This window comes from Branchiostoma belcheri, unplaced genomic scaffold, assembly GCF_001625305.1.
Source record: "Branchiostoma belcheri isolate BF01 breed outbred unplaced genomic scaffold, Haploidv18h27 scaffold16, whole genome shotgun sequence".
Lineage (NCBI taxonomy): Eukaryota > Metazoa > Chordata > Leptocardii > Amphioxiformes > Branchiostomatidae > Branchiostoma > Branchiostoma belcheri.
The window spans coordinates 907,570-921,219 of NW_017803046.1; the positions used below are offsets into that span (position 1 = coordinate 907,570).

The following is a 13,650-nucleotide window of genomic DNA, read 5'->3' on the forward strand; positions in this document are numbered from 1 at the left end:
TGATAGCTTTACAAGAAGAAGGCAGGGGCTTGGATATTTTACACAGACATAAGGGTGTCTGCCGTACACAGAACCTTCTACCGTTGCTCTGGCACCAAGTCCAGAGCTGTGAGAAAAGAAAAAAGGAGTTAGGTAAGGAGAGTGGAATTTTCAAGACTTACAGCATCTGGAAATTCAGCGATGTCCCTCATGTTAAAACCGACGAAGTCTGCCCTGCGACCCCTCTCCCTTCTGTGTGATTTTTGAGTAAGACATAAGGAGGGACACATGTTACTGTTACGTGGGTTTGTAGTCTAGCATGTTTTTCAGTCAGTGTTTTCAGCCACATGGAAGGATTGAAGTCCCAGGTTATTCACAGGAGAATCTTCTAAGGCCACACTGACTTAAACTTAATGGATGACATCCTATGAAGACCCCCAAACTAGTGTGCATGGGTGAATAAAAGAAATTCCAGCCAAACCAAAAATGCTGTGACCAGAGAAATACAAAGCTGGTATTGTATTGTAAAGATGACTAAACACTGGTCAGTTCAAATTGGGAAAAACAGAAGCAATTGGGAAACTTCAGAAATATCAAATTTCTGCCTATAAGTGTGGTATTATCTGAAAGCTCTTTTCATCACGAAAGTAGTCATGTGAAAATTATTAGTTAGTGATGTTCATAGGCTTAGATATGACTGATTGAAAATGCATTAGACCACTGGTCTGAGGGAAAACCATGTATGGGCTATAATTTAGGCCAGGTGGGCTGTATAAACAACAAGGTGTTGATTGGCCCAGACCATTGTGGTCTTGGCCCTGGCCAGACTGGACTTCACACCTCTAATCACCTGGCCCATTGAACCCAGTGCAGGCCAGTGGTCTGACCATGGTCTGGCAAGCAAGGTGTGATAACTCATTATGCGAGTGCTTTGTACAATGTGGAATGGCCAATTATAACTCATTTGCATTGGAGTGGGCTACTGCTAGGCCACTGTGTTCTATGCATAACCATGTGTGGTCTGCGTGTGGTTCACATGGTCCAGCCAATAGACCACTGGCCTGGGCAACTTTCAAAACAGAATATCTTCATAATGTTACACGTTATGACCAAATTAAAGACATCATGATGCAGGGGAAATCATGCTCTTTCCAATGACATGTAAAAGTGAACTGTATCTTCAGTAGAAAAAAGTTAGAAAATTGGATGACCAAGATGGCCCCCACGAAATCGGGAAACTGAACTTCCCAATTTAAACTGACCAGTGTTACTACTTTTACACTTTTACAACACGAGTTCTCGAGTTGAGCTTCGGTATGGCACCCAGGCCAGAGCGTAGTCGGGTGTCAATTTTTTTCTAGAAAGGGCAAAAATCAATGTGTGCGCGGATGTCATCCATAAAATCTAATCAGTGCAGCCTTATGTCCTGGAGCCTTTTCCACCCATGGTTCTGAAAACACTGCTGTCGGCTGTGGGGGAGAAGGGGGGTGTTAAGGGTCACAGCACGTGCTCACCATGTCCAGCGGTTTGGGGGGCGTTGGGGGCTGCGGGGGGAAATGCGGGGGCGGCGGGTGCCCGCGGCGCCGGTAGAACTCCATCTCCTCCTCCCAGTGCCGCCGCTCCTCCCAATATCTCTCCTCTTCTTCCATCCTACGCCAATACATCATCTCCTCTTCATACAGCCTAATGTACATAATAACGTACACAAACCTTCTACAGGCAGCCTTACATGCCAGGCCTTTCCCCCTCAGTTATTCACTGAGTCAGCCACATTGAACAAAGCATTTAACAGTGCTGGGTATGGTCAAACATTGCCATCATACGTCAAGTCATAAACCAACATGTATAATTAATCATAGCATGACGCTAAACTTAACTCCAACACAAAGGGTACACAAGTGGCACATTTGATCAACAGCTGACATCACGCATCTGTTAAGTCTCATGTGAATAAGGTCACGTGTCTGTTTACTGATTTATTATTATTTATCCTGATGAAGGTGACAGGGGTTGTTGAAAATTTGATCCTTGTGTTGTATACCCTTTGTGTAAGAAAAAAGATCATTCTACTATGAGTGCCAATCAGGACTCGAAATACTGGAGGTATGTGCACCTTAGTGCAGCTTAAGTTGAAGCTGTGCAGGTATTTTTTATGTCTACCTACACCTTCTGGGTAACTTGCACTGGGTTAATATTCTTTATATACAAATCTAGGTGCATGTGGATTTTTATGTGCTGCATGAAGTATAAAAGAAATAATGGCAATGGTTTGAACTTTATGAACAGTTTTTAGTATGATTCATACTTCCTAAATTCTGTAGGTGTAGGTAAAATTTGTCTACCTGCACCAGTGTAGGTTTGGAGAAAAAAAGTATTTCGAGCCCTGCCAATACATATCATTATCAAGCTACAATATTACAACATGTCCATGGTGAGAAGATCTGCTGGAGTGTACCTGTACTCCTCCTCCTCTCTCCAGCGCATCTCCTGTCTCCAGCGCTCCTCCTCATCACGTCTGCGCCAGTACTCCTCCTTGGCCAGCTGACGCCGCATCTTCTCCTCCTGAAGCTTACGCGCGCGGATGGACGGCTTCACTTCAACCTGCAGCTCAGGGTCCACCTTTTTCTGTAACATCACAGATAATAGGATATCAATTTTTTGTTATTATTGGTGCAAGTGGGCCAAGTGGGTACAGTGCTCGCCTTGCATTTGGTAGGTTGTGAGTTCAATCTTAGGCCTAGTCATACCAAAGGCTTTAAAAATGGTACATAATGCCATCTCTGCTTACCACTCAGCATTTGAGAAATTAGCTAAATATTGATGGTACACTGAAAAAATAAAGAGAGAGATATCTTACATAGCATGTTTTTGGGCAATTTCAAAGACTCCAAGTATGAAATGATGACGAAAATGTGCTAAGAAATGATAGTAAAGGTCAATATCAGACAGATTTCATCGTCCAGAATATTTTTGTTTTTGTCACCCTGAAATTGCATTGGATGCCTTTTACATTGATGGAAATCACTAGTTATTGTATCTACCATTAACAAATGCTTATTCCACTAGAAACATACAATGCCGTATGTGAACAGACCTTGTATTGCAGGCGGTGGCGTCTCCCCTTCATGTGCATGTCCTTGGCATTGGGGTCGTTAAACTTGCACTCGCACAGCTTGCAGTGGAACTGTATGACTTTGCCATCCGCATTCTTGATCTCCTCAATATATTCCTCACCTGGAAGGAAGCACACATTGCAAAAATGCACCATGTTTTATGTCTAATAATTGAATATGATTTTGTAGAAGCGAACATATCAGTGAGTATGACTTGGTGGGAGTACATATCATCCCAGAACAAAGCAAAACGCCCATTTCTTCACCTAAACAAATGTTTCTAACTTACCAACTGGCTGCACCTCCTTTGCCTGTAATTCTTGCAGCAACTTGGAAGCCTCTTCCTGCTTTCCTATAGACCAAGGGGAAATACAAGGGATCAAACAAATGAGTTATATGGACAACTACAAAGCAAAGAAAAAATAGAAATCACTGATAGATTAACTCCTTAAGTTGCTCATTAATCAGCAAAGAGGCTGTACTCTAGAATTAAAATGAAAAACAAAGACATCTTAACACTGTACATCATGACTTTTTTCGTGGGCACTTCTGTACCACAAACTTAATTACTGTCAGCAAGTGATTCACCGCCTTTCTTTTTTGCTACACCTGCTGCCACCGTGAACATATAGTTCTACAAATGTGTCCATTTTTCTCAGACTCCCAACTTTTGCTACCACAAGCATTAAGTGATTTACAGTAATCAAATTTGATGTCTTACCAGCGTCAGTCTGTGCAGTGGATGTGCTGGCTACAGCAGCCTTGGCCGTAATCTCCGTCACCTTGGTCTCCTCTGCCTTGATGCCACCAGGAGTTGTACTCAGCTTGGTGCCACCTGTGGTAGAAGCTACATGTTGGTCCAAGCCTCATTATTCGGTTTCAATTTTCCATGACAAGACCAAGAAACTTCTTACCCATTGTCTTCTGTGTTCCTGGGACTCAATTTCTTATATATCATAGAAAGTAGATGTACTGTAAATCAAGATTTTTTGCAGTACTTTTACATTCGCTGTTTTTGTAGTCATTTGCTGTATTTATCATCACTGCTAACAAGTTCATTTTTCTCGGACTGCAAATTTTTGCTACTGCAAACATAAAGAGATTTACAGTATCTTGCAAGAGAACACTTCAGAGCTCTGCGCATTTGGTTAGCTGGCAGAAATTTGATGCTACTTTGCTGACTATGAATACTACAATCCTCTTATCAATTTTTAGTTATGGAAGCAAGCGAGCAGACCGTACCAACAAAGGTGATCTTCGGCGTGACGACCTTCTTGGGCACTGCGGCTGCGACAGCTGCGGTTGCGGCTGCTGCCTTGGGTTTAGGCACCGTGCTGGCAGGTGTGGTGGTGGTGGTCGCCTTGGCGGGGGCGGTCGACGTTGTGGTGGACGTACCGCCACCAGCAGTCACCAGGACGGGCTCTGTAGACGGGATGGGCTTGCCCAGCTTGGTGTGTAACTTCAGAACCTGGGGGAACATGATGTTAACACCTCAGACTTTTTACTGCATTCCTTCAAACAGTACTGGAAGTTTAGCTTTTTAATTAGTTAACAAAACTACACATAGGTCCTTTTATATTCACCGCTTTCACGGTCACTTCTGTACCATGAAATTATCATTACCGTTAACAAATAATTAGCTTACTTTCTTTTTTCTGCACCTGCTTACATAGACATGCCCTTCAACATAAAATGAATTACAGCACTACATGTACATTCATATCCCCTTCTTACAATATCTCCTATGCCTCCCTCATACCTTTTGATGCTTTGCCCCTCGGATGTGTGCGTTGTAAGCATCAGTGCCGGTGCAGGTAACGTCACACAGCTCACATCGCAGCTGGCTCTGTCCGGGCCGCATGGCTGTGGTGGTGCCGCCTGCCTTCAGGGCTGCCTCCTTCTTCTTGTGCTTCTGTCCCTCCAGGTGCTCACGGTAGGTCTGCATGGGTTTTCCAAAAGCATTACAATTACCCAATCTTGAACATTGAAGTATTCTGCCACTACTAAGGAAGCAAATCACCCTTTCTTCCTCCATACTCCATCTCTCAGGAGAAAGTTCCATGCTGAAAGCTTCTTTCCCAGAACTACATCACTGTGGAACAAGCTTCCCTATGAATGCTTCTGAAATGGGTATAACCATAAACTTTTCAAGTCTAGGGTAAACAAACATCTGTCTTCACTACAGTCCCTTATTGTAGCCAAAAACATGCGAGTGGTTCGTATGAGTATTGTTTTGAGGTGAAAGTTTGTTTGCATTACTGTCGCAATAAAATAATTTCTACAATTCTGCAAGTCTCACAAAGACCCCAAAGACAAGGGAATGAAAAGAATCTAGGTAGCATTTACTTTGACTTGAGGTCACAATGTAATTAGTTTTAATGATACCAATATGACTGGACATATTACCTGTGGCCCAGCACAGCTAATCTTGCAGACTTCACAATAGTGGATCTGCGGCTGCTTGGGCGGCTGTTTCTGTTTCTTCTGGTTCTGTCCAAACTTGTTTTTGAAGCCCCAGCCCAGCCCGGTCTTCTGTTGCTGCTGCTGCTGGTAGTAGGCAGTGGCGGCGGAATAGACGGCTGCATCGTAACCAGAGTAGGTGGCTGTTCAGTAGAAAACATGTTCACGTCAATGACAGTTTATCAATTAAGCATCACAAAAGTGTGTACAATTGTCTTGACACATTCACAATTGTCTCCAAGCATGACTACCATTTAATCCCTTTTACATGCAGAGTTGAAATTCTTTTTTGGGGAGAGGGGGGCTACATGCAAAATTGCATGTTTGCCAAAAATTTTCATGCAATTTTAAAAATCAGCATTAAATATTCAAGTTCAGCCTGCAAAATTGCATGTTCAGATTATCTTTTCATGCAAATCCTGAAAATCACATGCTAATTGCAAGTTGTGTGTGGGTACTTTGAGCCTTAATGTGCATCATATCTATGCTGAATAATATATTGTGCTGCTACCATTTGAAAACAAGTGCCATCTGACAACAAACTTTACCTAAACATCAACACTGACAGATTTTGAGAAGAAGTAGAAAGTTTGCCCACCATGATTACCTGTGTACGTGGCCGGGGTGGTGCTCAGGGTGGTCTGGCCGTACGACGTGGTACTCTGGTGCGACGTCGGCGCCGAGTAACTGCTGTACGAGGCTGTGCCTGGGGTTTTCACAGTGGTGGCTGCTCGAGCAGTGCCGGCCGAGTACCCGGTACTGGCAGGGGTACTGTAGGACTTAGCCGCTGTAACAGATATGGTAGAATGTGCTTGTTATCACATTGTAGACCTTTCAAAAATATAATTTTTAATACAGGGCTCTCCTCCCCCAGGTCCAATCATGAGCCAGGGCTGAGAGAAAAAAGATTTCGAGCTAGCTAGAGGCTGTCCTCAAATGTGAAAATTATAATCATGATCAGATGTTCAGCTCAGTACTGCTGAAATCAGTTGTTTGTAAGCTATAACAGTCATGTTGATCTACAAAAGTGCATAGGATAAAATCTTTTACTTGTATAACATGGTTGGACAACCGATTGGAAACTTATCAGAAAATACTTCTCATGACCCACACAAAACTAACGCCCACAGTTCTATGTTTCTACCCAGACCCTACCTGTAGTAGTCTGGTAGTAAGGCTCCGTGGCAGCATGAGCTGCTGGCTGGGCAGCCGGTGTGTAGTACTGCTTACTCTCGTACGCAGTGGTGGCAGAACCACGGTCATAACTGTACGACGTCTGTAGAAATACGAAGGAAAACGTGTCAATCAAAGAAACAATGGAGAACAGACTGTTATCCCTACCAGATAGGACAATTTTCAACTTGACTTCTACAGACTTTACAAAGTTGAAGTAATACGTTGAGAGTAGGGACCCACTATGCCCCCCCTACACTACCATTCAATTAGCGTAGGGGTGTTTTGGGAGGGGCAGAACCTTCATATATCTGTTTAAAAAATGAAAATGAAAATTTGACTTTAGAATGAAGCTATACATGTTAAAAATTTTTGGGGGAGAATACCAGACCCCTTGCTGTGGTCATACTTTTTGGATTCAATGCATGACCTGAGCCATGTACAAAGTTATCCTTCTGTACCCAAACCCTACGCTGTGAAAAAAATCCAGCTGAGACCACTGGTTCAACTTAGCATCTGTTGACTACCTGGTAACTCTGTGTGGATGCTGGTGGTGGGGGAGGGGGGTCTTGTTGCCGCGAGGTGTACCCATACTGGCTGGTGGCGTGAGAGGCGGAGTAGCTCTCGTAACTGGTGGCGGGCTGGGTGTGGCGAGGGGCCGCGGCTGTGGCGTACCCTGCAGCGGCGGCCTGGTGTGTCGGCTGGTGCTGGGCCGCCGCATACGCGCTCTGTCCTGAGTGCTGCGAGTAAGACCCCACAGGCTGGGCCGACCTATACATGATAAGATTGAAAAGTTGCGACCTACACAGTTTGTTAACAACATTTCTAAACCTGCAAAGAAGCCAAATGCAAGACTACATACACCTGAACATTTAATCTACACGAACTTGTTTTAATCTTTATGTTACAAATACTGATATGCAACACTGGAAAATAAGTGTAAAATAACTTAGTGGTTTAACCTTACAGTGTTTTACACCTTAAGAAATTAACATATCGTGATACAAAATGTCCAAATCTAGAAAAAGAATTTTGTAAATCTTGAAACTTTTATAGTGGTTTTATTTTTGCAGTGTCTGTTTTCATTTCATTCACATCAAATTGTGTGCAAATATGGTGTTTTCATGTACAACAACTAACTGTACTATGTTGTTTCAACATCCTTTTCCCTCCTACTGTAACTCTAAAATAAAACCACTGTGACAGTAAATGTACAGTGATCAGCTATCTTTTTTTTTCTGCTATAGAAATCGGAAATGGTTGCATTCCAATTAAGTAATACAAATAAATTGCTCAGAATCTAAAGTAATATAATCGTAAGTTTTGACGCTCTGGCAAAGTCATGATTACAGACAAAACTAGAGTTCCACGATCTCATACCTTCGCCAAATGATGTTAGCCTTTATGAATAAGAAATATAACGTTACTAATCACCCTGATTATGCAAATAGGATCCTCCATTGCATGAATTATATCAGTCTGTTGATCATATTATCCACCAAAAGACAGTCTTATCTTAACAAAGAATGCCATTTTCTCATAAATTATGCAAATGTGGTCCTTATTTGAATAAGTTATGTTTAATTATGTTCACCTTCACTTAACTTTCAAACACCCCAAGTATGAAATTCCAGGCAGTTACCACTACGCAATTATAACATTTTCTCATTAATTATGCAAATTAAGTCTTCATTTGCATAATCAATATTTGCCTGTGTTTCTCTCGTTTTTAATAACATATGTTACAAGTTTGAACTTCCTATCATGGAATGCAGCTGATTTATAGAATTTCCTCATTAATTATGCAAATTACATCAATATTCGCATAATTGTAATATCATTATGTCAAGCATCACTTAAGCTACCTACATACCAAAAATCACGATGATCCATCAATCGGTTCTTGAGTTATCCTCTTTTAAACATTTGTCCTTTAAACCCCCCTGCAGTTCTAGAGCAAGCCGCTAGGGGGCCTAAACTCACGTCTCTTCTTCCCCAGCACAAGAACTACCTACCATCCAAATTTCGTCACCATAGCATGTCTGGATCTTGAGATATCAAAACCGGAAGTTACAGCTGCAGTACCATAACAAGCCGCTGGGGGGGTCCAAAAGTCTAATCATTTTGAGGTCTCATCAAGACCTACCCATCTACCAAGTATCAAGACAATCCATCAAGGCCTTCTCAAGTTATCGTGTTGACAGACACACACACACACACACATACACGAACGCCCCTGAAAAACATAACCTTCTTGGCGAAGGTAATAAAAATTCAGCCAGGGCCAGTCTATTCCTGTAGACTGATGAAACCGTACATAAACAGAATGATACTGCAGGAACCAACCCATGGAAAAGAAGTTATGGAAAGCCAGGGAAAAATTCACCAATCAACAGGACAGAAATACCTTGGTTGTCAAAATGTGAGACAGGAATTGGGGAGATAAATTTAAAAAGCAAGGTACTGAGTGAGCTTGTGAGTATCTGACTGATTTTATTGGACACTAACAAAGTTCAAGTGGCACTAGTACCCAATAGTTGTCTGTGACATTACTGGAAGGAAGGGCATACTATAGGCGTAACTAGTGCCAAACTAACTATGCAAGCACAGGATGTACAAGGTGGAACTTGTACATCATGCCTGATTGGGCATAACGTCAGGAACAGTAGCCCGCATTAGCATAAGCATGCAGTGACTCCCACTGTCTCCGACTCCTATGTACCTGGTTGGTGCATTTCTAAGAATTACAGGGCTCAGAATAACGACATACAGTGAGTGAAGGCAATTCCAAGTACCTAGACTCAACCCTTTATCCCTGGCTTAGTTCTCTTTTGTATGGCAACAGGACTGTCATACAAATTGCCTTGAAAGCAATTCTCACGATGACAAACTTCGTGGGAACGAACACTGACTAGAAATACCACAGCAACACATGGCCATAGCTTGTCAGAGAACTGTTCTCTGAGGTATCAAAAAAGGATGATAATATCAACTTTCATCCTGCAAAGTCAGGGTGCAAGTGTAACAAAACACCATTTATGAACAACTGACAGTATGTACATGTTTAAAATTAAATGCCTCTCTGTGAGATAACAATGGCAAATTATTCATCATATTGTGAGGTGAGATAATATTTGTGTTGATCACATGTTGGGAAATGTCTTACATCTAATTAATTATCTACATCTACATTGATATTGGGCAAAGCCATTCATGTATCTGTGCTTGGGAGTTTTCTCACACTGATTTCATGGAAATTTTATTGACTCCAGAAGCCCTGGTAATTTTTGCAAACACAGAAATCATTCTCCAGAGTTGAAAAAAATGCAACCAACAAGGGTAAGCAAAATTACCTTATGAAAGTATTGGCGGTCTACAAGGTCACTGGTGTGATTACATGGTTAGAAAGTATGTCCAGTCTTGTAATGATTTATTATCTTTTTCCTGGAAAAGCTCTAAACTAGTGAAAGAGACCCTTATGCAGAGATGTCCTGAGATCGATTTGGGAACCAAGCACAAGCTGTAGCAGATTCAGCCTGGGGTCACAGAAATCTAATTACTGAGCAAGAGCATTTGTGTTTGCACAAAAAATCTAGGTCACCATCAAACCATAATTTTCAACGCACTACAACCTCTATCTGTGATAAGCTACAGGTCAAAAACAAAGACTGCATCTTTGAAAACACAAACAGTGACAAAGGGTATGAGAAATAATTCTGTTCGGCATATAATTTCGTATCGCCCAAACATCGGTGTTGGTAAGCGTTGGTGACAGCTGTCCCAATAATTTTTGTCCATGCAGATGACGCCGGCCTCTCCAGACAGGCCAGACAAAGGCCTTTCACCCGGCATTTATACCAAAGTCTCACACCTAAACACCACCAACAACAGCCTCCTTCCCTCACAAAATATGCTCAAAATCTTGCACAGAAACAATTCTCCTCTCTGGATATTCTAAATCCTGAATCGGTAATGTTATTTAGTCCGCAAATGACATCAGAATTTTGCGGCATGCGGTAACCAGTCGCCATCTTGGCCAAGGTAGTATATCAGATTGTCAGGACGGAATTAAACCATCTTTTCTCGATTCTGCGGATACTACTTGCGATGTGGACTATTTCTACTCCCTCCCTGTACATTTTCCACAATAAGGTGAGGAAATGCTTACCCGTATTGGGTCCCTCCGTGGGTAAACCCGAAATAGTTATTTGCAGCCATAATTTTTTCGGGCACGCTTCTTTCTCCTCGGTCGACACGGGAGTCACGTGGTGGATTAAAACCGCGAACTTTGCCGAACTTTGCCGGAGAAGGCCGATATTTCCCGAATGGAAATCCGAGTGACATCGGCAAAAGTCGGGTATCTTCGGGACGAGCAGAAGTCACCAAGGTCGATCCGGTGCGAACTGGAGAAGCGCCGCTCCGATATGGAAAGTTTTAGCAGGCCAGACCAAAAATCGGCTAGCAGCTGGGTAATGAAAGACGACACATTGCTTTAACTGTGCAATTCATTTGGTAAGATAGCCACGGATGTTTCTTTTTTAGTTGTTCTTGAATGAAAGAGAACAGATATCGATGTTCCGGTGGGGAGGGGGGCGGGCCGGGGGCTATGATGAAAGTAAATAATATAGACCCGAATAACGGTGTCATGTCACGAGTGTGGCCCCAGTACGCGACATGCATAAACAGTATGGTATGATTAGTCTGAGTTGCCACTGTACACGGACGTAATGTCGGGGCCAGTGTTGGGGGTAACATATTGTGCCAACATTTTATAACTTTTTTTTTTTTTTTTTTAATTCTTTATTTCAGGCGCAAATTGGCCCATAGTAGACAAACAATTAAAATAACAAGGTGCGCACATGTAAAAACGGTAGGGTTCGGTACATATACATACGGGAAAGGCCTTACCGGTAGACTAGGCCGATATAGTGATCCCAGTAGTGACTGGTGGATGATAAGTCTGAGTGGATTGCGAGTTTTATGATACTGTTATTACTGTTGAGGAGCCGATTGGTGAAAGAGTGTGTTAGTTTACGTCTGCGAGCATCGAAGGTATCGACAACCTCAGTCACAAACATTCGACTGGCGCTCTCGAATTTTCCATATGAAAACAATGTTCTAAATGTTTTATAACCCCATTTAGGCTTTATATCTAGATCTATCTAGTCAACGTTTTTTTTTGTGCCCTAGAAGTGTTGATGAAATTTTTTGCCCGACAGAAGAATATTGTGCATTTCTAATATTACATCACTCTTAGAAAGATTTCAATATGTCCCTACAGGAGTTGTATCATAAATTATGTATCGCCCTTTGTCTTTCAGAAATAACCAGCCATTGTTGTAGTAGAGTCATGGAGGGTTCCCAAGAGGTGCTTGTGGATGAACCCAGTGAACCACAGAAGAACACCAGGTTTCAGGTTCAAACTGTGGACACTGATGACAGTCAGCAGCGCCTGGCAGTTCCACGATGGACTCCGAACGTCCCGCCTTCTCCAACCGGCGCCAGGGACAGAACCGAGTCGGACACTTCTCAGAACCCCTTTGTGGACGTAGAAGAAGGCCCAAACGCCGTGAAGTTTTCCGATAACGTTAAGGAAGATGCGCCGCCTTCGGATAGCCCCAAAGAGCCGCGAGAGTTTCGCTTGAAGGCGTGCGTTTTCTTTCTGGCCGTGCTGATCATAGGAGGGGTCATCACGATCTGGTACTTCTATGAGGAGCCAGAACTGGAAGCCGACATCGGCCACACCTACAGACTGTTCGAGAAGACCAAACTGTTTTCTTTGGAGAATCGGCGGGGAAAGAAGATCCTAGACGGCCGTGTAGGCGTGCACCTTCCGGACCACGTCGTTCCGTACTGGTGCGGGGGGAAGAATACTGTCTGTCTGGAGTGGAAAACCTTCGCAAAGGTGCACATAACGTCTAGGTCCGTTAATGATGCAGTGGAATGTTACCGTATAGTCTGGGAGATTTATAAGCCAACCTTGGCCCCAGAGGATTGCTTGAACATGCTACCAGGACACTGGTATGGAGGGGGAGAGATGGACACACAGGAGTGGCCGTTAGAGAAAGGAAACAGAACCACAGTACCATTCGTGTCCTCAGATCTGAGAATGGAGCCAGAAGGGTTTGGGTCCATCCTGGAGCGCTACTTTCTGTCGTCTACGGGAGTTGCGGTTGTCGTCGACGACAAGGTCCCTCTACACGTGGGGATCAGCAACGAAAAACTGTGTTTAAAGGCGTGGTATGACAGGTCGCCATTTCCCGATCCCAAGAACGCACAACCCATGCTTAACTACAGTCTCTGTGTTGGTTCTGATGTAAAAGCTGTGCACAAGTATGTGTTAGACAATATCTTGCCAAGAGTAAACACCACAAAGTCCGTACAACCAGACACAACACTGATGCAGTCCCCTAGATGGGCCACATGGCCGTACCTAAAGTCAAGCACGAACCAAACGACTGTCACCAACTATGCAACCGGTATTGTAAACAACAATCTCACTCACAGTGTGATTGAAATCGGCGATGGTTACTCCACGAAGTATGGCGATTTTGACTTTGATCCAAGCAAATTTCCCGACCCTGTTGGTATGATAGGACAACTGAAACAGGAACAGTTTAAAGTCAGTTTATGGATACATCCATTTGCAAACTATGATTCTATGACTTTTGTTGAAGGTCTCAGAGAAGGCCATTGGGTTAACAGTGCAAAGGGAAATGCCCCAGGGATTGTTAAATGGTGGAACGGTTATGGGACTGTTATTGACGTGACCAGTAGAGATGCCCAGATGTGGTTTATTGGTAAAATCAGAAGCCTCTTGCAGAGTTCTGGGTGTGATGGTGTGTACTTTGATGGCGGGGAAGTCAGTTACCTTCCTGCAGGGTTTGTAACAGAGTCAGAGCTTGTGGTACCAGACGAGTATGCC

At 43.1% G+C, this 13,650-nt stretch overlaps 2 protein-coding genes across 8 annotated transcripts in view; one reads left to right on the forward strand and one right to left on the reverse strand.

The window, feature by feature from the left end:
• The window catches only part of LOC109465961 (zinc finger RNA-binding protein-like), a 25,308-nt gene extending 14,297 nt beyond the window's left edge, over window positions 1-11,011 (reverse strand). For 4 of the 7 annotated variants that reach the window (XR_002139996.1, XM_019763459.1, XM_019763463.1 and 1 more), the window contains exons 1-6: window positions 10,894-11,011; window positions 7,253-7,526; window positions 6,708-6,828; window positions 6,151-6,339; window positions 5,499-5,695; window positions 4,852-5,031 (exon numbers count right to left, since the gene is read on the reverse strand). Coding sequence is in view for 6 of the 7 variants with exons in the window: in XM_019763459.1 (XP_019619018.1) it covers window positions 4,852-5,031; window positions 5,499-5,695; window positions 6,151-6,339; window positions 6,708-6,828; window positions 7,253-7,526; window positions 10,894-10,943 (1,011 nt within the window). In the remaining variant the exon portion in view is untranslated. The remainder of the gene's footprint in view (window positions 1-4,851; window positions 5,032-5,498; window positions 5,696-6,150; window positions 6,340-6,707; window positions 6,829-7,252; window positions 7,527-10,893) is intronic. The other 3 variants (XM_019763462.1, XM_019763460.1, XM_019763458.1) reach the window with 3 other exon arrangements.
• A 92-nt stretch (window positions 11,012-11,103) lies between these two features.
• LOC109465969 (uncharacterized family 31 glucosidase KIAA1161-like) overlaps window positions 11,104-13,650 on the forward strand; it is a 7,268-nt gene continuing 4,721 nt past the window's right edge. Inside the window, exons 1-2 of the mRNA XM_019763471.1 lie at window positions 11,104-11,237; window positions 12,047-13,636. Coding sequence (XP_019619030.1) covers window positions 12,076-13,636 — 1,561 coding nt within the window. The 5' untranslated portion in view covers window positions 11,104-11,237; window positions 12,047-12,075. The remainder of the gene's footprint in view (window positions 11,238-12,046; window positions 13,637-13,650) is intronic.